Source organism: Archocentrus centrarchus, chromosome 12, assembly GCF_007364275.1.
Source record: "Archocentrus centrarchus isolate MPI-CPG fArcCen1 chromosome 12, fArcCen1, whole genome shotgun sequence".
In the NCBI taxonomy this organism is placed as follows: Eukaryota; Metazoa; Chordata; class Actinopteri; order Cichliformes; family Cichlidae; genus Archocentrus; species Archocentrus centrarchus.
The window spans coordinates 12,017,338-12,037,751 of record NC_044357.1 but is presented as its reverse complement, the minus strand read 5'-3'; the positions used below and the strand labels follow the sequence as shown (position 1 = coordinate 12,037,751).

The window sequence follows — 20,414 nt, the reverse complement described above, 5'->3', positions numbered from 1 at the left end:
GTGGCCCCAAAAGCAGAACTCTGACAGCAAAACTGAATGTAGATGCTGGTTTGTTTACAGAAAATAATCCAAAACACACAAAAACTAGGAAAACTTAACAAAACTGAGGTTGATTGAACAACAGCAAAACTGGCACAAAACCACACCTCCATGAGGGAGGATGCAACAGAGAACAGAACAAACACAGGGGCCTAAATACACACAGGAGGTAATAATGGGAGAAAGGAAACAGCTGGGGCACACAGGGCACAGGTGAACAGAATCTAACTAATTAAACAAGGGAAGCAAAATTAACACGACACATAGGGAGCACCAGACTGTCAAACTAAAACAGGAAATAACCAAACAAGAAAACAAGACAACACAGAAGACTGGACAAAGGGAATCTAAACATGTGATAACATGGGGAAGACACAGACGTCAGAAACACAAAAACACAGGGAAGACAAGAATGGGAAACAAACCAAGCTAAACTCAAAACTATAGCAAACTAATAATCTACACAAAAAGGAAATTAATAAACATAATCAAAGATATAACAAAACATAACCAAAAGTACACAAGACACCGGGCCTTCTGCCCATGATCATCACACTCAAACACCTTGAGTTGAAATCGCTAGAGGCTGCAGTACTGCTTTCCTCCCATTAGATGTCACTACAGTTTTATACAGTCTGCTCTTTTCCCCTTCTTCCGTGTTTGTTGTTGTTTCTTAACAGTGCAGCTAAGTCAGCCTGTGGACTGAGAAGGCAGGGAGTCAGCTAGAGTTGCTATTTCATATAAAACTGTAACCTCCAGATTCAGCATGGTTAATCTCGGCCTTACCAAAGTGGACGACGCGTTGGCGGCCAAACACCCGGTGGGTTTTAGTTTGTTTGTGTTGTTATTACCTCTGGAATCTGGGGGACACTGTACAGCTGCACATTTGGAGTAAATCAGCTGCTGCACACAGTGACACCTTTTCCATAGACTGAATAGAAATGTTTAATAGGCTCGGACGTGCAGTGAGAGCTGTTTTTGTTTGTTGTCTCTCAGGGTTTGGAGAGCTACGCAGCCTGTCAGTCTCATGCTTTCATGAAGGGGACTGGGACCTTTGTGCTGGGTAATACTTTTGTGTGTGTGTTTGTTTTATTTCCAGATCTGTCGCTTTAAATAAGTAATGGGTCAGTCCATGTCAGAAACTTTCCCAGTTCACGTCATGGGGTTTCTTCTATTTGCAAATTCCTAATGCTTAACTCTAAACCCTTGTTGGCTGTGTTCCGTTTCGTTTTTGTGTAATTCTGAGCCCCACTTATTATTTTTTTACTGGCTTGTGCTGAAATTTCTGCTGAACGTCAAGACAAACAAGCGAAAAAAAACAAACAAACAAAAACCTTTGTAATGTATAATGAGTTTTGCAATATGTGGACAAGCACTGCAAAGGACCGGTGACATTTACAGCGAGGATACACCACAAGAGGGAGCTGTGTTCCGTAAAGGTTTGTGGTACTGTATCAACAAACATCACACTGAAATCAGTACAGAGGGATGATGATTGTATTATAAAAAGATTCATAATAATAGCAATCGTTATTTCACTAAGACTTCTGCAGCATGTTGAATGTGGAACAGGAGCTGCATGCAGCTGACAAATCTGCAGAAACTGTGACGCCATCATGTCAATATGACCAGACTCTGAAGAATGTTTCCAGCACCTGTTTCAATCTATGCCATAAAGAATGAAAGCAGTTCTGAAGTTAAAAGGGGGTACAACCTGGTACCTAACCCTAACCCTATTTTTGGAAATACATTTTTAGTGCTTCATATTCATTGCTTTTCCCCCACCCCCAACACTCTCTCTCTCTCTCACTTGCGCACACACACACACACACACAAAGTATAAGAGCAGTGGCTACAACAAAAGTCCTCCAAACAAAAGCTAGTTTGACATTTTCACCTTTATTCAGAAAGCATGGGAATGACATGCAGCAAATGTCCAGTCAGCTGAGAATCAAATCCAGTGCCCGCTGCTGATGGCATTTACCTGTTTGTGGTGTGAACCCTAACCACTCACCATTTTAGGTTTGATCTAGAAATAAGTCTGATTTAAAAAAAAAAAAAAAGAAAAAGTAGCAATGAGAAAATCAGTGGAACTAAAAGTGTGAGTGTTTCTCCTTGTTTTTAGATGTGACTGAGTTGTGTTGTTTGCACAGGTTTTGCAGGTTTCTTTGCAATTCAGAAGGCGCTACAGAGGAGGCTTCCTTATCCCCTTCAATGGAACCTGCTCATTTCGATAGGTGAAGAGTGAAATATTTGATTGGTACAATAAAAATACATAAAGAGATGTTTAACTTTCAAATGTAGACGTTGCATCAGCGCTGCCACTGAAGCCTCTGTCTCTCCCATGTGTAATTTCCCCTCTGTGCTCTCAGTGGCGTCATCAGTGGGCAGTTATGCAGTGACTCGCTGGGAAACGCAGAAATGTTCAGACCTGTGGTTGCTGCTAGAAACGGGCAACGTCCCAGACAGGTCACCACCTGCAGGTGAGCACAGTGCAGAAAACGTATGATATGTGAAGCCTCATTTCTTCACTTACGATGCACCAAATGAAGCCTGTATGCTTCACGTCTACCTTTCTCTTTATTTTCTTTCAGTACCCCAACCAGAGGAACCAAAAGAACCTCAAAAGACAAAATATGGCGATGTGATGGAATGAAAAACAGTTTCAGACAAACTTTATAATCTACAATATAATGACTGTTTAGCTGTAAATATGTACAGAGAAAGCTTTGTGATGCTTTGCACCTTTGTGTGGCCCTCATGAGCTTTTGAATTTCATAAGAGCATCAATGTGTGGATTAAAAAAAAAAAAAAAGTGGTTTTCCTGACTCAGATGTCAGGAATTAGTTGAGGATTTTTTTTTGTAGGAATCAGATTTTAAGCTTGTGAACCAGTATTATTATTATTTGGATGTGCAGGGTTGTCGTGCCACAGAATTAACAGTGCATCTCCAAAACCAGCCACTGGTTGGCATTTTCTTCAATAATGTGTTAAAAACAAAACTGATTCGTTTTTCAAATATGTAAATTATACAGTTACTACTTAAAATATATAGCACCAAAACAAAAACAGCATTTTCCTGCTGTATTTCATAAATTGGGTTTTATATATGTCAAAACATGTGGGGAGTGAATGCAATATATTTTATCAGTGTAGTACAATGAAATAACACAGTCTACCATCCTCCTCTCACCCAAAGACGCCCACATGATTGCCTTTTTTGAAAATAGGGCAAGAGATGAGTAATGTACAGCTATTAGAGTGGAGCAGGTCTCAAAGCCAAATACACAGGATCAGTATCAAATACACTGATCATTTTGTTAGGTACACCTATTCAACTGCTTGGTAACACCAATATCTCATTAGCCAATTACATGGCTGCCACTTAATGCATTTAGGCATGTAGACATGGTCAAGACGTCCTGCTGAAGTTCTAACTGAGCATCAGAATGGGGAAGAAAGGTGATTAGTCACTTTGAAGGTGGCATAGTTGTTGGTGTCAGAAGGGCTTTTCTGAGTATTTCAGAAACTGCTGATCTACTGGGATTTTCCCACACAACCTTCTCCAGGGTTTAAGAGAAGATATTTAAGTGGGAGTTTTCAGTGCAGAAATGCCTTGTTGATGCCAGAGTCCAGAAGAGAAGGACCAGACTGCTTCAAGCTGTTAGAACGGTAGGTCAAATAATCACTCCTTATTCAGATCGTAGGGTCAGAATTTGGTGCAAAGAACATGAAAGCAACAGTTCAGGCTGCTGCTCCCGGTGTAATGGTGTGAGGATGTGTTCTTGGCACACTTTGGGCCCCTTAGTATCAACTGCGCATCGTTTAAAAACCACAGCCTACTTGAGCATTGTTGCTGATCATGTCTATCACTTTATGACCAGAGTGTACCCATCTTTTGATTGTTGGTTCCAGCAGGGCAACACACCATGTCACAAAGCTCAGATCATCTCAAACTGGCTTCTTGAACGCTGTGTTCATGCACCCAACAAAATCTGCAGCAACTGCGTGATGCGGTCGTCAAATTGGACCCAGTAATAGCAAGGTGTACCTAACAAAGTGGCTGGTGAAGTGTATACCTCTAACTTCCAGGTTAGGATGTATTTGGATGTATTTAAAAATTTTAAATACACCAAGCAAATATCTTCTTGCATCTGCTGTGCTGGAGGCGAGAAGCTTTGCATCGGCATGCTGAACGCTGTATAAAAACAAACAAAAATGTGAATAGACTCACACTTAACGAGCTATTTATGGAACACTGAGAAAAATACTCCCAATTCTTGCATTACTGTAAATTAACAACTTGAATATCTTAAGCTTATGACAAAACCAGGATCCTGAAGACCGTAAAGACAAACAGAATTATGAACCGAAAGACAGATTTGATCAACTTTAATCTTTTTTTCTGGCTCAAATCTAGAGCCTGAAGAAAGACAGTGTAACATACAAAATAATACTTCTTTCATAATTTTTCAGTCTAAGAATCCTGTCAATATGGAATTGCATAGTGGAGGCAAACATGAGCAGAAAAAAAAATGTGATTCACTCTATTCTGCTTTCTCTAGATTTATTTGTACAATAAGGCAGCTAGGATAGGCTCCAGCCCCCCACCCCCTCAACTTGGATAGGCAGAAGTAAATGGATGGATGGATTGCAAAAGTAGCATAAATTCTGCACCATGCAGTGCAGGGCATTGAAACAATAGAGTCTTTCAAGGAAACGTGTTAGCACCTTAAGTGAATGAAATGACCAAAGTCCAAACCTTCGATTCACAGAGAACGATTTGGAGAGCTAAAAACACAAACTCACACCAGATAAGTGGAAAGCATGTTTGAGAGAGAGCGAAAATAAGACAATGTGGGAGATTCTCATAGTAAATGCATTCTGAATAATGAAAGATTTTGGCTTTGGTATGAGATTCCTTTTTTCCTCTGCTCAGCTTGAGTCAACCCCCACTCTTAATTCCTCTCGCTCTTGTCCTCCCACAGTAATTCAGATTTAATTTAACACCTCCAGCATTTGAAGGTTTTGAAGTCTCTCTCCAAAAAAAAAAAATAAAAAATCAGGCTTCATGTACTGAATAAGCTCTCAAATCCTTTGTCACATGAACACCGATACTGCTGAAGGGGAAGACTTTGAGAATCAGAGCAAACAGGAGATAATGAGGGGAAAGAGTGCGTTCCACGAGAGGACTGACTGTCCAGTGGAGAAGAGTATCAGTACATGACCAGGAAAAAAAAAAAAAAGCAAATGGCAGTATAGACTGGCCTTGCGGGCACACTTGACAACACTGGCATGATTTTCAAAACCCAATGTGTGTTGGTGTGAGTGTGTAAGGGTTTGGCTGGCTTGTGCAGCAGCTATAGCAGTGCACGTGCATGACAACATGAGTGGGGGAGATAGGGAGGGCAGGAGTGAGCGCTCAGTTGTCTGACCCTGTGAGCTGAACGATTGCACTGAGCAGAGCTGTAGCTGTCCAGTGTCTCTCTCTTATTTCTTTCACTGTCTTTCACTGGTTATATAAAAATTGAGCCTGAAATGCAAAAAGTCCTAAAACAAAAAAGATCCCGGCCCCACAGCGGAAAAATCGAAGCCTCTTCTGCTATTTGGCTCTTATTTGTAGCCTGCAGTGCTAATCAATCCAGATAAATTAATGTGTTAATGAGAACAACTGGTGTGTGACTGACTGGCACCGGGAGAGGGGTGTGCCCATAGGGGGGGGTTATTGATTATGTGTCCTGACTGTGCATTTGGTACAGGAGGCAAGGAAAGCATGCAATTTAAAAATCTGGCCTGACAGGAAAAATAACTGTAAAGTAAGCATTAGGTGGTAATTACAACACATTCCTCTTGACAAGGCAGGTTCCAGGTAAATCACTGGTTCATCCTGTGCAGATGACAATGGGAAGGACAGTTCAAGTCTGGGCAGGTCAAAGATAAACATACTTCTGTGCAAACAGTTTTTCCATGTGACTCATAGCTAAAGAAGGACCAAGAGGAAAAGTGTCAAAAAAGGTTGTGATGTGGTTTGACTTTCTGAACGTTGAACAAAGACAGAGACAACTCACTGAGAGAAAATCTTTGATGAAAGTTGATGTATGATTAAGGGAGTCATGAAGATACATAGCATGTCCTGTATTCATAATGTATTACCTATAGCTATTGTTCTAATTGGTAATAAACTGATTTAAAGCTCAAACTTTAAATCAGGTTAGTACCATTTCCTTCTTAAATACTTTTAATATATTTGAGAAAGTTTGGATTTTGTAGTTCAGATCTGCCCTGTTAAAGGTGTATAACGATATCCTTTTGTCTGTTGATTAATTCAGCATTTGACCATGGCATTTTTTTAAACATTTGGAGCACGAGGTTGGTTTTCCTCATATCTGAAAGACAGAATCTTTGATGTCCGAATAGGAAACTTTTCCTCGTCTCCAGCTTCCATTAACTGCAGCATCCCTCAAGGATCCATTTTAGGTCCTCTTTCATTTTCATTATATATGCTACACCCTTGACTCCATCTTTCCATCTTTTTAAAACTGGGGTGACACCCAGTTTTATCTACTCGTCATGCCAAACAGTGACCACTCCATGAAGAACATCTTTGACTTATTTAATGATCTGAAATCCTAGATGGCACTTCAGTTAAACAATAGCAAAACTGAAGTTATCCAGTTATGTTATCCAGGTATGTCCAAACTGTAGTTAAAATCGTGTTGTTTTTTTTTCATTGATATTACTTTGACTTTTAACAATCAAATCTGGAATAGTGTGAAGGACAGCTTTTACAAACTGAGAATCATGGCTAAATTAAAGCCAGTTTCGTCACTAATGGATTTAGAAACAGTTGTCCACACCTTTCTCACCTCTCAGCTGTAACTCAGCTGTACTGTAACTCCCTGTACATAGGATTGCCCATTTCTGCTCTCTCTCATTTGCAGATCATTCAAAATGCAGCTCTTCAATGCTTTATTACAAAGAAAAGACAGCACATCACTCCTGTTGTAGCTCAGCTGCACTGCCTACCTGTGACATTTCTAATTAATTTAAAAATTGTATTATTTGCTTTTAAAGCCCTCCATGGATTAGCTCCACAACATATCACAACAGCCTTTGCTGTTAGTGCCCCCAGGCTCTGGAATAGTTTACCTTCTCATATAAGAACCTGTTCAACCATTTTGAATCAGCTCTAAAGACTCAATTGCTTTTCACTTGCTTTTAGTCAAATCTGAATTCCCCCATGCTCTGGTCAAGCTCACTGTAAATGTTTTCTATTGCTCTTTTATTTGACTGTTTTTACCATTGTTAGAATTTAGCTGTTTTATTTTTATTGATTTTTTTTATTTGACTTTACAGCTCTTTTTTTAAGGGAAATATGCTATTCAAACCTACCTGGCTCTATGTGAAAAAGTATTTCCCCTTCCCTTTGTTAAATGATGAATTAACTGTGTTTATTGTCATTTTTTGGAAAGGTGAGTTCAATTTCACTAGCTTACACCCATGTCTGATTAATAGCCAGACCTGTTGAATCAAGAAATCACTTAAACAGAACCTGTCTGACGAAGTGAAGTAGGCTAAAAGATGTCAAAAAGCAACATATGCTACAATCTAAAGAAACAGATAAGAAACAAAGCCATTGGGTTTCAAAAGCATTTCTAAGGCGTTGGGACTTCTGTGAACTACAGTGAGAACCATTATCCACAAATAGAGAAAACCTGAAACAGTGGTGAACTCTACCAGGAGTGGCCGGCCTACCAAAATTATTCCAATAGTCCATCGATGACTCATCCAGGAGGTCACAAAAGAAACCAGGAGAACATCAAAAGAACTGCAGACCTCACTTGCCTCAGTTAAGGTCAGAGTTCATGATTCAACAATAAGAAAGAGACTGGGCAAAAATGGGATCTATGGGAGAGAAAACACAAAGGCTTGTCTCACATTTTGCAAAAGACGTCTTTATGATCCCCAAGATTTTTGGGAAAATATTCTGTGAACTGATGAGACAAAAGTTAAACTTTTGGACGGTTTGAATCCAGTTAGCTCTGGTATAAAAATATCAGCATTTCATGAAAAGAACATCATACGAGCAGTCAAACATGGTGGTGGTCTGAGGCTGTTTTGCTGCTTCAAGACCTGGATGACTTGCAGTAATTGATGGAATTATGAATTCTGCTCTCTACCAGAAAATCCTGAAGGAAAATGTCCGACCATCAGTTCGTGCACTGAAGATCGAGAGCACTTGAAGCTGGACATGCAGCTGCACAATGATCCAAACCAAACCAGCAAGACCACCTCTGAATGACTCAAAAAAACAACAACAAAAAGAACAAAAAAGAAAATAAAATGGAGGTTTTGGAGTGGCCTAGTCCCACTGAAATGTTTTGTAGGACCTTAAACAAGCTGCTCATGCTTTAAAACCCTCCATACAAAGAAGAGTGGAGCAAAATTCCTTCTCATCGATGTGAAAGACATTGCTGGTTGCAGTTCTGGCTGTGAAGGGTGGCACAACCAGTTTTAGGTTTAGGGGGGGGCAATTACTTTTTCACACAGGGTCAGGTTTGGATAGTTTTTTTCCTTAATAAATGAAAACATCATTTAAAAACTGCATTTTGTATTTTTCTTGGGATATATTAGTCTGATATCAAAATTTGTTTGATGATCTGAAACATTTAAGTGTGACAAATAGAAATCAGGAAGGGGGCAAATACTTTTTTGCAGTACTGAACTTAGTGTTGCTGTCTGCAGTGAATATCTTGCAGCCCATGCAAGTACCAAAATGAAGAGGAGAGGATAAGTTGAGCAACCTGCAACCTTCTACTGCATTTTAGAATTAAAAAAATGTTGCAGTGAAATGCTTTATGAGGTTTTACAGTAAGATAGTTTGCCTGCTAGAGTGCCTTATGCTGCACTAAAGTCTTTTATTATGCACAGCCGCTATGTGTTAGTCAGTTTAACACAGACAAAGGGTTAAATTCCTGAATGAATAGCATAAAAGTGGGATATATAAAACATATCAGCAGCCTATTCAATTCAACTTTAAAATTTTAAGGTATTTAATATTAAACAAAAGGGCTTCTGTATCGTCTATGATGGGTGTGAGGTGAAAAGTTTGCACGTCTTTTTCTTTATTAAAAGGGCCCTGGGCATAATAATATCCAGGCTTTATGAATAACGTCTCAGCAGCTTTAGTATTAACAAAAGCACAACTCAAACTGGAGCCGACCTCAGCTCAGAGCCAATGAGCGCTCAGCTCGTGCACACCGCGGCCAATGGCTGATCCCGGGATGCTCGCGCACAACCGTTTGAAGGGCGGTCCAGGGCACAAAAAGGAAAGTATGGATCTCAGAGCGGAGGAGGTAGATCCTCACAAGACATGTACAGGGGGGGATTTTTGGGAGGATAAAAGTTAATAAGGATATGTTTTTTTTGTTGTTCAGTAAGTAGTCAGGAATTTCTTTTATACTCTGTATCTTCAGCTTTTGTGTTTACATACAGTTAGTGTGGTTTTTTTATTGATTAGTTTGTAGAGAGTATCATTACCTTCATGGCTTTGATAGCGACTGACCAGGGCTGCAAGCTGAACGGGACCTCAGTGATTTACGGCAGAGTTGGGCCGAGGAAAGAGGTGTTTCAGGGACCCGCAGGCGGCTTTAAAACGGCCACAATGCAGCCCAAAGAAAGTGAGTATTCAACAGATGGCCTGCCCAAAGCCTTCCTGCACAGTTTAAGGACCCTGTTTGACATTTTGGATGACGGTGGCCGCGGCTATGTCCACATCTCGGAGATCGAGAGCCGCTGGCAGGGCGCAGATACTCGGGACCTGCCGGGCGGAGTGCTGGGCTGCCTCAGGAGGGTCACACCACCGCATGGCTGTCTCACTTTTGAGCGCTTTGTTGCGGGGCTCCGGTACTCCATGCTCAACCCGGAGAACAGCGCCAACTTCAAGGCCCAGGCTGCTGTGCACCCGCAGCAGGCTCCCAAGCAGCACCAGAAACTCGCCCCGCTGTCCACATGCAACGTCGGGACTCGGGTCGAGAACAAGGTCCGACCGCTAGGGCCGAGTAACGTGACGAACACCCAGCAGCACCGGGCACCCTCCCAGCAGAACCGGGCCAGGCCGGAGGAAGGGTCTGGGTACCCGGCGTGTGGATCTGTGCGGTACAGCGCGGGCTTCGAGAGATCCGGGCGTAGTTTGGAGCGGATTCCCGTCCCTACAGAGGGCGGGTGTTACCGTACCGAGACGGGCCATGTTACTAAACCGGCACAGCCCCAGCAGAGCAGGGGCAGGTCCATTGAGTCGCTGGCGCTGGAGTCACCGCAGCTCCAGCGACCAAGTAAGTGACATCATGATAGCCATTCACTGACAGAAAACTTCGTTCCTGCAAGTGTATAAGGGGGTCAGAGAGTTTATCTAGGACTCCTTATGTTATTATTTATAACAGCAAAATCATTACTACACATTAAACACAGATGCAAACAGTATATTAGCTCAGTCTATGCAATATGTTGCTTTCATGCAGTTGTATGAACTTCTATAACCATATAAAGTCATCCCCGAAAGCCTTTATTATGATTTAGCCCTTAAAATTTTAATAACATAGTAATAATCGGCAATCATAATTACCAAACCCCAATATGATCTGAATGTCAGAGATTGATCTAAGTTATATAAAACAGAGATTTTTGCCATTGCCTAACCCGAATTATTATTATAGTCAAATATTCTGGGGGGATTAAATAATACATTTTTATTGTTTGAAGGCTACTGTTTTTTCAAGCCCATGCAAGATACAACCATTATCTAATCTGTATCTGAATAGTTCCTAATTGAGGATACCAGGGCTAAGGTGATAGGTCCACTGCAGTCCTACCTTCTTCATTCCACTATTATAATTTAACTGGGGCCACTGAACACAAGTGCACGATTGAAGCAGTTTTGTTTTCTTCTGTCTTTTTTTTTTTGCAAATCACTGTTTGTCATTCAGCTGAAGTTTTCCAGTGGTTCAAAAAGGGAACATTGAAGGGAGTCAAATAACAGTCTTTTGGATTTTGATAGCACTCTCCTTAGTATTATGTCATGGCTTAAACAGGGGCTAGTTGAATAATTGCTGTTATTAACCCCGAGCCAGGCCACAGATTGTGTTAGAAACTGCAGATTCTCAAGTATTTATGTCTGGTTTCACCCTGCTGTGGTGGAAGTATCCGAGGACCTGCTGGTGATGTTTGCCAGCATTATCTCTTTAATATCAGATTGTCATATATGGACCAACAGTTCCTTTTTTGCTCTTTCACATAGTCACATACACTCAACCAGAGCCTGTCTGAATTTGCCTCATCTCTCTACAGTCAGGCCTGTGTGGAGCTATAATAAGAGTGACACTCTAGCAGTCTCTCTTTCGAGCCCTCTGGGCTTTAACTGCTTATACCATTTGCAGTAAGAACAGCGTGAATTCTCACTTTTACTAATGTTCAGACACAAAGGCTGACATACTTCTGTTTGCTTTTGTCGGCATTTTTGTTTTGTTTTGTTTTTTTAATCAAGGGAAATCTTTTAATTTTAGACAGTGGTGTTCTTCCAGCTTTGTGGCTAAACTGGAATTAGGTGCTGACTATAAGCCAGATTCCAAAATCAGCAGAAGTTTGCAGGCTGATATAACAGCATATTACTGGCCAAAATATTAAATCATCATGAAGGAGTGTGCAGCTTATGTCCACACACTTTTGGCCATATTACAGACTGGCCAGCAGCGCCCATGCTGTAATCTCTCACATGCATCCAAACCCTGTTGGATTAGTTCAGATTACAGCACACAGCAGCAGTGAAATCCTCCCCAATGCCGTGAACTTCATCACATATTCCAGACACTCGCTCTGTCTTTCCCTGTCTGCTGGTTTAGGGAAAGCGGGGGTGGTGTTGTGCACTCAAATCTAAAAATCTGATGATGATAAAATACCACAGAATATACCGGGGAGAAAAATACAGCTGAGATATGATACATGCAGACTTTACACGCTTAGTTTGAACAGCTTGGAGATAGCCTCCACTTAATCAGACCTACGTGCACCTGAGCTGTGACGGGATGATCTCAGGAAAAGGAAAACATTTTCTAACCCCGCACTTATAGGGAGCTGAAAGAAGAGTTAAAGGAGATGTGGGCAAAAGAACAGAGATGATTTTGATTAGATTATACTGATACCAGTGCTGTTATTGATTCAGTTTACAGGTCTGGTCCTTTACTGATTCTCTCACTGATTCCTGATTATTATCCAAGTGGGAAAAATAAACAGGCATATGCTTTAAGCTTATTGTCAGTGATGCAACAGTTTTATTATCTCAGAGTCTGAATGGAGTGTAGAAACAGGGCTTGACTGCCTTGAGTTTGACGTCACTGTTTTGCAATGTGCAACTGTTAGACAAACATTCAAGCATCGCTAAAAGGACGTGATAAGCCTGGAGCCAATGATTGTAACGTATTAGATGATCTGGAACCAGTTCTACATCCCAACAGAGAAACCTTGTTATATGCCATCTATGGAGTAATTGGAACCAGATTTACTCCTGCTTTGACTGCAATGTGTGAAATCCAAGTTTGCCTCTTTAGTAAATAAGATCACATCTCTGTCTTAGGGAAATAATCCTAATAAATGTCTTCTGCCAGTCCTTCACTTGTTAAACACTAAAGGCCCACACACTGCTAGCTACACATTTCACTTTAGAAGCACCAACAAGGCTCTGGAAACAGCTCAGATGGTTTACATATTACCTTCAAGTATTCACACAAGGGACACTGACTGAATGCTTTGGAATAAAATAGAAACTAGAAATACTGCTAGATTAGTGCATGCAGCACGTAATAAAAACACTGCTTTGCTGATACGGAACACATTTATGGAGTGCAGCCCCCTCCTGTGGTTAAAAACTGGCAGTCCAAATGCATCAATTCAAGTTTTTTCTCACTCTTTGTTACTTGTTAGAATAAAATGTATTCTCATAAAGATTTGACAGGACCACCTGAGGGTGTGAAACATTAGCAAGAATTTTTTTTTAATTTGTTGGACTATATGCAGACTTTCTTTGCTGCCTCCTTGGAGAGTTCTAGAAGCCCACAAAATATTTAATTACTTTCTATATTGAAATATTCTATATTCTATATTTCTATAAGAATATTATGTATTATAAATCTATATCTGGTAAATATTTAGCTGCTAAAGCTTAAGAATACATGTAGTGGACTGAAATGATTCAAGGTGTCTGACAGAGACAGGTGGTCTGCTGGGTGCCTTCAGCAAAGAAATCTGCTAAAATTAAAGCTTGTGGCAAACTAAGCAAATGGTCTGAATACTGCACGCTTTTCATTTTAGTGTCTTCTTAATTTAGTTGTGCGGTTACTGTGCAAAAGCGCCTGTTTGGTGGTGAATTAGAGCAGCTGAAAAAGACGTTTTGCTTCAATATCCAAACAGGTGGTTTGATCAAAAACGTTTATTGGCTTTTATTGTGAAAATACTGGCAATACTGACAAGAAAACCCACTAATTAATGAGGGTTCATTTGCTTTACAGTTAAACAGCAGCTGATTGACTGTGGGCCAATCAACCTGCCCAGCATAATTTTTTACTTGAGGGAGCCACTGGTCATATTGATCCCTGATCGGCAGGTCCTGAACTATATATTCCATCACAAAATATGAGTATTTCTAATTTTCTTTGCAAGTAGGCTGTCACTTTTTCAAATGTTTTTACAAGGGATTGTGCAGTGTGTTCTGTTTTTAATCCACTGTCATTAACTGAGTGCACCCCAGACTGCTTTGCTGCCCTGAAACTGTCTGTTTCACGTTTGTCTAGGTGTTGTGAAATCAGGTTTGCCGAGATCTCAGAGTGAATCAGCTACAGGATTTACCGGAGGCTCCAGGCGACACGGGCGGAGCCGGGAAGAGCAGAGGAGGCACACCATTTCCAATGGAGTGGATTACGGAATGGTTGGTGATGCACACATCCACAGACACGTCTCTTTAATGTTTAAAGACACTATTTTTATGAAGTTACCATGCAAACAGAAATAAATAGACCAGTTGGAAAATATTACGTTTAAGCCTGTTTGGGAAGAAAACCTGGTGAAAGAAACAAAACCTGATGGGTGGCGGATTTTAGCTTCACAATAAGCAGCGACCCTTAGGGCATATAACACCTTGTAGTTTAGAAGGCAAGCCTTTTCCTTGTTATATTTGTGCTGGATTGTCATAAAGAGACAGAGGCCTGTGTGGAAACTTAATAAAACACAGACAAATATCTATTTTGACAAGCTGAGAAAACATTTCCAGTTCAGCCTCTCCTCTTTTTCTCCTCCTATTGGTCCACACATCCCCCTCCCATCACTCTGCCCTCATGCCTCCCCCCTCACTTTGCCCCTCCCACCCTCCGGTCCAGAGCTCATAGCTCCTCTCGCTCTTCCTCTCTCCCCCTGCCTCACCATTTTTCACTCTTTCCAGCTCATCTCTTCTCCCTCTTCCTTTTCTGTGTTTGTGTCGGCGTCTCCGTCTCTTTCTTCTCCCCTCGGCCTCTGTATCTGAAGAGGTTCACTGACCAACTCCCTTCATTCCCCCTCTGTCCCAGCCCCTCTCCTCCTCTTCCTCCTCCTCCTCCTCCCCCTCCCCTCTGTCCCTCCCACCCCAGGCCGGCTTGGCCCTCTGCTGCCCTGATGGTAGTGAGCCGAGTCGGGCCCAGGGGCCTGGTAGAAGTAGAGGACTCGCTTGGCAGGCCTGCCCCAGCCTTGACGGCTGTGTGGGCCGCCTACACTACAGTCTTCATCCCCCTCAGCAGTAGCCTCTACAGCAGCAAGGCCCTGCACTTTTTCCTGTGGGTGAGTAGGTTGAGAGGGAGAGAGGGATGGGGAAGGAAAGGGAGAGATAGTCATAGAGGACAGAGGCATTTAGAGGTTGTCTGTGAGATGGTTTTGTAGTGAAAATGTCACAGCTTTGAAGATGTTGCATTTGTATTCAATTGTGACAGTGAGGTGGAAAGTTTTTCCAGTAGGTGCTCAGTGTATGAGTTGAAATGGACAGTAGAAATTAACGATCCACACTTGTGGGGTTTGTCCTTGTGCTCAAAACAGTAACAAAGTTAAATTAGAACAGTGGTTCAAGTCATTTTTCAGTTGAAAGTAACAATTATTTGGTGGTTACAGTGTCTCCAGTGTGAGGATATGCTACAGTTTTGAGTGTAAGTTTAGCTTTTTTGGGTTAGATTGTGACAAAAAAAGGCTCTAGGAAATGTGATTTATTTTTAAAAAAAGTAACTAAATGATAAGCTTTAACCTTCAGATCAAAATGCTATTTCCTGATGTATAGATTTCTTGCGTTAGTTTCTTTAATATTCAGGTAAATCAAATATGTCAGGAAAAGTCTGATGGACACTTAACAGAATAAAAGATTAATCACGTAATTGGAAAAAGTATTCATAAATAACCTAAATTTTATTTGATTTTTTACAGCTTTTGAACGAATGTCCTATATCTGACTGTTCCTTGTAGATCAAGCTTGAAAGCATGTTGTGTTCTTTGTGTCAGTTTGGTGTCAAATCTGAATTTTTGTGGGTATCCTTGACAGCACGGAAAGCTTCCATACAGTTTCAAGCCTTTTGCTGCTCTGCTTCCTCTCTGCATATTTTCTCTTCTTTGCTCCCTTCTTTGGGAGAACTGACACCGGGCCATACTTCATTCTAAACATGGACCTCCCCAACCTTTCATTTGTGTAGTTGTTTTTTTTTTCCTGCATATTTACTGGTGTATGGACGATGATCTGTGGAATGTAGGGAGCTGCACGGGAATGGTTGGATGGATGGAGCAATGGGTGGATAGAGAGATGACACACCAGGTGGCTGAATGCCAGCAATGAGGCTTGAACTGTGGCAGCTTGCTGCATGGACAGCCTGGTCAGCACAACTCATTGCAGCCTTACACACACACACACACACACACACACACACACACACGCGCTTTTTCTCTCACACATCTCTCCCTCTCTGTCTCTCTTTCACAAACACTGGGGTGGCCATAGTTGAAGTGCTGTTTACCCCATTCTTAGGTTGCTGTGCGGTTGCCATAGTGCTGGACTGATTGCTCCTCTAAACATTGTTCAGGATGGGAGAGAGTCCCGCACAACTGATGTGGCGCCATTGTCTCGGCCAGCACAAAAGAGCGTGCTGTGGATGCTCTTGTGAAAAAAATGGGAGTTTGTCTACCATGCAGAGTGCTGGCAGCTTAAAAAAAAAAAAAAAAAATCTTGGTAGCGATTTGTGATGTCATAAAAATGTAATGTTTTCTTTCAATGGGGTCTCTGTGGGAAGTCTGCACAGAAATTGACTTCAGGTGAGTTTGTTTTAGGTTTTTAACTAAGCTTTTCTCTTCCCCTTCTTTTCACTCTCCTACCTCTGCTTTTCAATTTGAACTCATGCAGTTGAAGCAAATGAAAGAACTGGAACAGGAGAAGGATTCCCTGCTGGCGGGCCTGGAAGTGGTGGAGCGGGCCCGAGAATGGTACCAGGACCAAATCCACAATGTCACAGAGAGACAGCGGCAGGTTGGCCAAAGCTCGCACTGCACGGTCAGTTCAAATGTTGCTCTGAAACAGTTAAAAAGTATGATATGTATTAAAAATAAACTTCATATAGAGAGTATCACATCATGAGAAGACTCTTCTAAAACATCTACAATACAGACGAATCATTTAAAACATGAAATTATAAATCATTTATGTTTGAAATGAATGAATGAATGCCTCATGAATTTGTCATGGTCTTGCATTCAGTATGAAGTGGAGGTCACTCAGCTTGAGTGTTCTCCTGAGGTTGTTCATTAAATGTGAAGTAGGCCACATGTTTTTATTAAAAAAAACCAAAAAAAAAAAAACCCAAAAAACTCAATAATAACCCTGGGGCAGCATCTTGTAAGTTGCCTGATAAGGAACTACAGCCATGCTCCTCCTCTGGGGTCTGTTTTCAAGCTTTAGGAAATCTAGCCTGTTATGGGAGACTTTAGAGAATCACAGGTCTTCTCAGATCAGATATGGTGAATATTATAAAGCATTATAAAAAGTACAAGGGAAAAAACAGTATGGTTTTGCAGCTGATTAAGGAGGAGACTTTCACCTGGGAGAGATGGGTTGGAATCCCCTGTGAAGCCAAAATTCAGCATTGATTATTTTATTTTTATTTTTTTTGCCCTGTATAAAAGATGTGCCTGTGCATCTGATTAAAGTGGTTCAGAGTAAGCTGGAGGATGATGATGGGCTCTTCATTTTCTTATTTATTTCTGCCTACTACATCTTTGATATGATTCTGCTTTGGTTCAGATCAAGTTAACTTTACTCAACTCCTGTCACAGTAATATTCATTTTTAGTGGGACAGATGTAGCCGGCATGATGTCGCCCTTTGGCTTGTGAAGTCCTATTTTGAAGTCACTAATTTAGTAGTGAAAGAAAATATTTACTGAGCGCATAAATCAAGTGAAAAGTAAGGTCACTTTCATAGTGGTGTAGCCCTCTGGTGGGCTGTGATGGTACTGGAGGTGAGGAGAGGGGTCATTTTCGAAAAATACATTTTAATTCAGTTAACTGAAATCCTTAATTCTTGTAAGATTTAAAGAATATAAATAGATAGGAATTTGTAATGTTCTAAATTGCAGCTTTCAAACATTTATACAGGTTGATCCTATAAGACTGACTCAGGATAAGATGCATCTTTACAGGATGAATCAAATTATATATATTATATATTTAATTCTATAGGATAAAATCCTTTGAAATTGGTTCCAAAATTAAATATATTTTTTCATCAAACATTTTCTTTTGGAATCCTTGAGGTTTTTTTTTTTTTTTTTTGTAATATAGTTTAAGGTTTCCACCAAATATTTATATTTTTAAAAGAAATTGAACTAATGAAACAAAAACCTTGTGATTTAAAAGTGACCTACTGTACTTAGCATTATTCTTCATTTACGTTCTATTTTTACTCCAGAACTTGTCTTATGTTTTGTCATTAGCTGGAAAGAACTTTGATTTGGAAACTAAAGCTGTTGATGGAAAACCAAATTCAACAATCATCAGAAATAATTAATGAAAACACAAAGGAAATACTTCATTTTCCACAGAGTTGCAGATTTCGGTTCAGGTGAACCGCAGCAGTCTGAAGTTTGAGAACCACTGTTCTATACAATAGGTCCTTTTTGCAACTGGAGAGGTCGCCCCCTGCTGGCAATTAGGAAGAATGCTGATTTAAGGCACCACCGCCATCTTTTAGATACAACTTTCTGTTGCCCTTTCCAGTCACTGCTTTTAAAGTGTCAGCAGGAAATGCAGGAAACTTTTAATTTAACAACCAGATCAGGCAGATTAAGAGGAAATCAGTGACCCTCATCAAAATAAAATACATAACAAGCTTTAATTAATATTTTTGCAACTGTTTCTCAAGTACTTTCACCTGATTAGACACTATTTTTCACCTAAGCTTACAAAAGCTTTGTCAAGGCATCGTCCCTCCTTGTTTCATCCTGATTGTTTTTCCTGCTCTCTCCTCTTCAGGATTTTTTTACAGAAGCCAGTCAGAGCCGCATGAATGTTCTCATTCCCAAATTACAAGAAGCCAACCGCTGCCTTAATGAGCTTATTTCCTGCACAGGAATGGTGAGTTTGTCTTTTGTTTTACTTTGTTCTTGGATTTAAGCAAAGTCAGGCATTACTAATGATTTGGGATTTATAGATGTAATCTAATTACAGTCCTGGATTGTGGATTTAAATGGAGCATTTTGTTTGTACTGCTTAGCATGGCTGTCTCCAGCTCCAGAGGAACGCCCCATGTGTGGTTTCATTAATTTCTTGTTCTATTTTCTGTAAGTGAAGTGCAATGTCAGCCTGTACTAATTGTGTAATGATAGGTCATAAACCAACCATAAGGCTACAGGGTGTGAATATTTTGCTACTCAGATGACAGAATTCTGGTTAAAAATCTGTGTGATTTTTAACCAGAATTCTGTCAGGAACTCATTCTCAAATTTTGATTTGGTTTTTCTAGAATAAAATACCTGAAACTCACAAAAAAACCCATGAGCAATAGTATGCTTAGAATCATTTAGTTGGCTTGAAAAGAAAGAAATGAAAGTAAAACAGCTGGAAATGTTTTTAAAACATTATTTAGTCCCACTCAGAGCATATCTTCCTTTTTTGCTACTTGGAAATGTTGAAGGCAGTAAATATTTCTCAAACTAGGAACCTTTGTAATAACAGTGATTAAATAACTCGAAATAGGCAAAGCAGTTAAAGGGAACCTGGTTTACAGTAATCTACATGTAAATTTTTATAGTTCTTAACTCTGGTAGAGCAAATACATAACAGGTTCCTGTTTGTTCCTTAGCAGTCATTTCCTTCCAGCGGAGCTCAGACAGCAGCTCTCTCAGCTAACTCCCAGCCTCCTGCTCCAGCACCTCCACAAGCCATCCAGAGACTGAAGGACCAGAACCGTCTCCTCACCCAGGTTTACATATGCGATATGTCCCCAATAAACAACCAAAAATACTGTTCTTTTTTTTGATTGTTTTTTGCCCACTCACTTCTCTTCCGCCTTTTCTTTAAGGAGGTGACGGAGAAGAGTGAGCGGATCACCCAGCTGGAGCAGGAGAAATCAGCCCTGATAAAGCAGCTTTTTGAGGCCCGAGCCCGCAGCGTGCAAGACACTAGCACATTGGATTCCACCTTTATCTGAAAAACAAATTTGGTGTCCTAGCTGACACCAAATGTCAGCTAGGAGACATCATGATGTCGTGTCAGCATACTGGTAAAACTGACTCTTGTTTACCCGGCTGCCCGTTCACGGCAGTGACGCACCTTTAGCCATAACACATTAGCATTCCCACTCTAAATCAAACCACGCACTGCTGCTATATGTGAGCATGTCTGACCTGACCCGAGTGCTAAATCCTTTTTTTAAACTTCTCCTTCATGAGTCCTACAAAAACACTCCTGTTAGGGTAAAAAACAAACAAACAAAAAAATAAAAACAGAAAGAAAAAGACTGGAACGCTCAAGAAATCAGTCGGGGCTCCTGATCCTATCACTCCATTTCTTGCAGGGATCTTCACTCCCAAAAGACTGTGCTTCTTTTGCTCCACTGCACAACAAACAGACAAGCATGAACGTTTACATTCACCGGGAGTTGGCCACAGCTCCTTAGTAGTGGTTTGAAAAGCTACTGGACAGTGGAAGTGGGGGGAGGGGATGTTTCTCATGGAATAAAATGCCATACTCTTCAAAACGAAAACAAATCATTAGCTGCATCCGCTTGCTGTGACCTAATTACATTTTTGGTACTTTATTTCAATCTGTATAAGA

At 40.7% G+C, this 20,414-nt stretch overlaps 2 protein-coding genes across 3 annotated transcripts; both read left to right on the top strand.

Moving 5' to 3' along the window:
* The first annotated feature begins 713 nt into the window (after positions 1–713).
* Positions 714–3,441, top strand: tmem141 (transmembrane protein 141). Its single transcript, XM_030742882.1, has 5 exons — positions 714–859; positions 1,036–1,102; positions 2,193–2,276; positions 2,412–2,522; positions 2,634–3,441. Exons 1-5 carry the CDS (start codon positions 806–808, stop codon positions 2,693–2,695), a joined length of 378 nt encoding a protein of 125 aa, XP_030598742.1. The 5' UTR covers positions 714–805; the 3' UTR covers positions 2,696–3,441.
* A 5,938-nt stretch (positions 3,442–9,379) lies between these two features.
* On the top strand, positions 9,380–20,069 carry sapcd2 (suppressor APC domain containing 2). Of its 2 annotated transcripts, none has more exons than XM_030743203.1 (6): positions 9,380–10,373; positions 13,881–14,014; positions 16,490–16,636; positions 18,612–18,713; positions 19,444–19,560; positions 19,660–20,069. In XM_030743203.1, exons 1-6 carry the CDS (start codon positions 9,584–9,586, stop codon positions 19,786–19,788), a joined length of 1,419 nt encoding a protein of 472 aa, XP_030599063.1. In that variant the 5' UTR covers positions 9,380–9,583; the 3' UTR covers positions 19,789–20,069. The 2 variants fall into 2 exon arrangements, with proteins under 2 accessions (XP_030599063.1, XP_030599062.1); XM_030743202.1 differs by having other exon boundaries at positions 19,441–19,560.
* The last annotated feature ends 345 nt before the right edge of the window (positions 20,070–20,414 follow it).

What these genes read in the sequence shown, in the direction of transcription:
- tmem141 (XM_030742882.1), top strand. Translation starts at nt 806, where the DNA reads ATGGTTAATCTCGGCCTTACCAAAGTGGACGACGCGTTGGCGGCCAAA. An exon ending in CGTTGGCGGCCAAACACCCG is followed by an intron (nt 860 to 1,035) that starts GTGGGTTTTAGT and finishes GTTGTCTCTCAG; the next exon opens with GGTTTGGAGAGCTACGCAGC. An exon ending in AGACAGGTCACCACCTGCAG is followed by an intron (nt 2,523 to 2,633) that starts GTGAGCACAGTG and finishes ATTTTCTTTCAG; the next exon opens with TACCCCAACCAGAGGAACCA.
- sapcd2 (XM_030743202.1), top strand. Translation starts at nt 9,584, where the DNA reads ATGGCTTTGATAGCGACTGACCAGGGCTGCAAGCTGAACGGGACCTCA. An exon ending in ATGGAGTGGATTACGGAATG is followed by an intron (nt 14,015 to 16,489) that starts GTTGGTGATGCA and finishes GAACTCATGCAG; the next exon opens with TTGAAGCAAATGAAAGAACT. An exon ending in TTATTTCCTGCACAGGAATG is followed by an intron (nt 18,714 to 19,440) that starts GTGAGTTTGTCT and finishes TTTGTTCCTTAG; the next exon opens with CAGTCATTTCCTTCCAGCGG.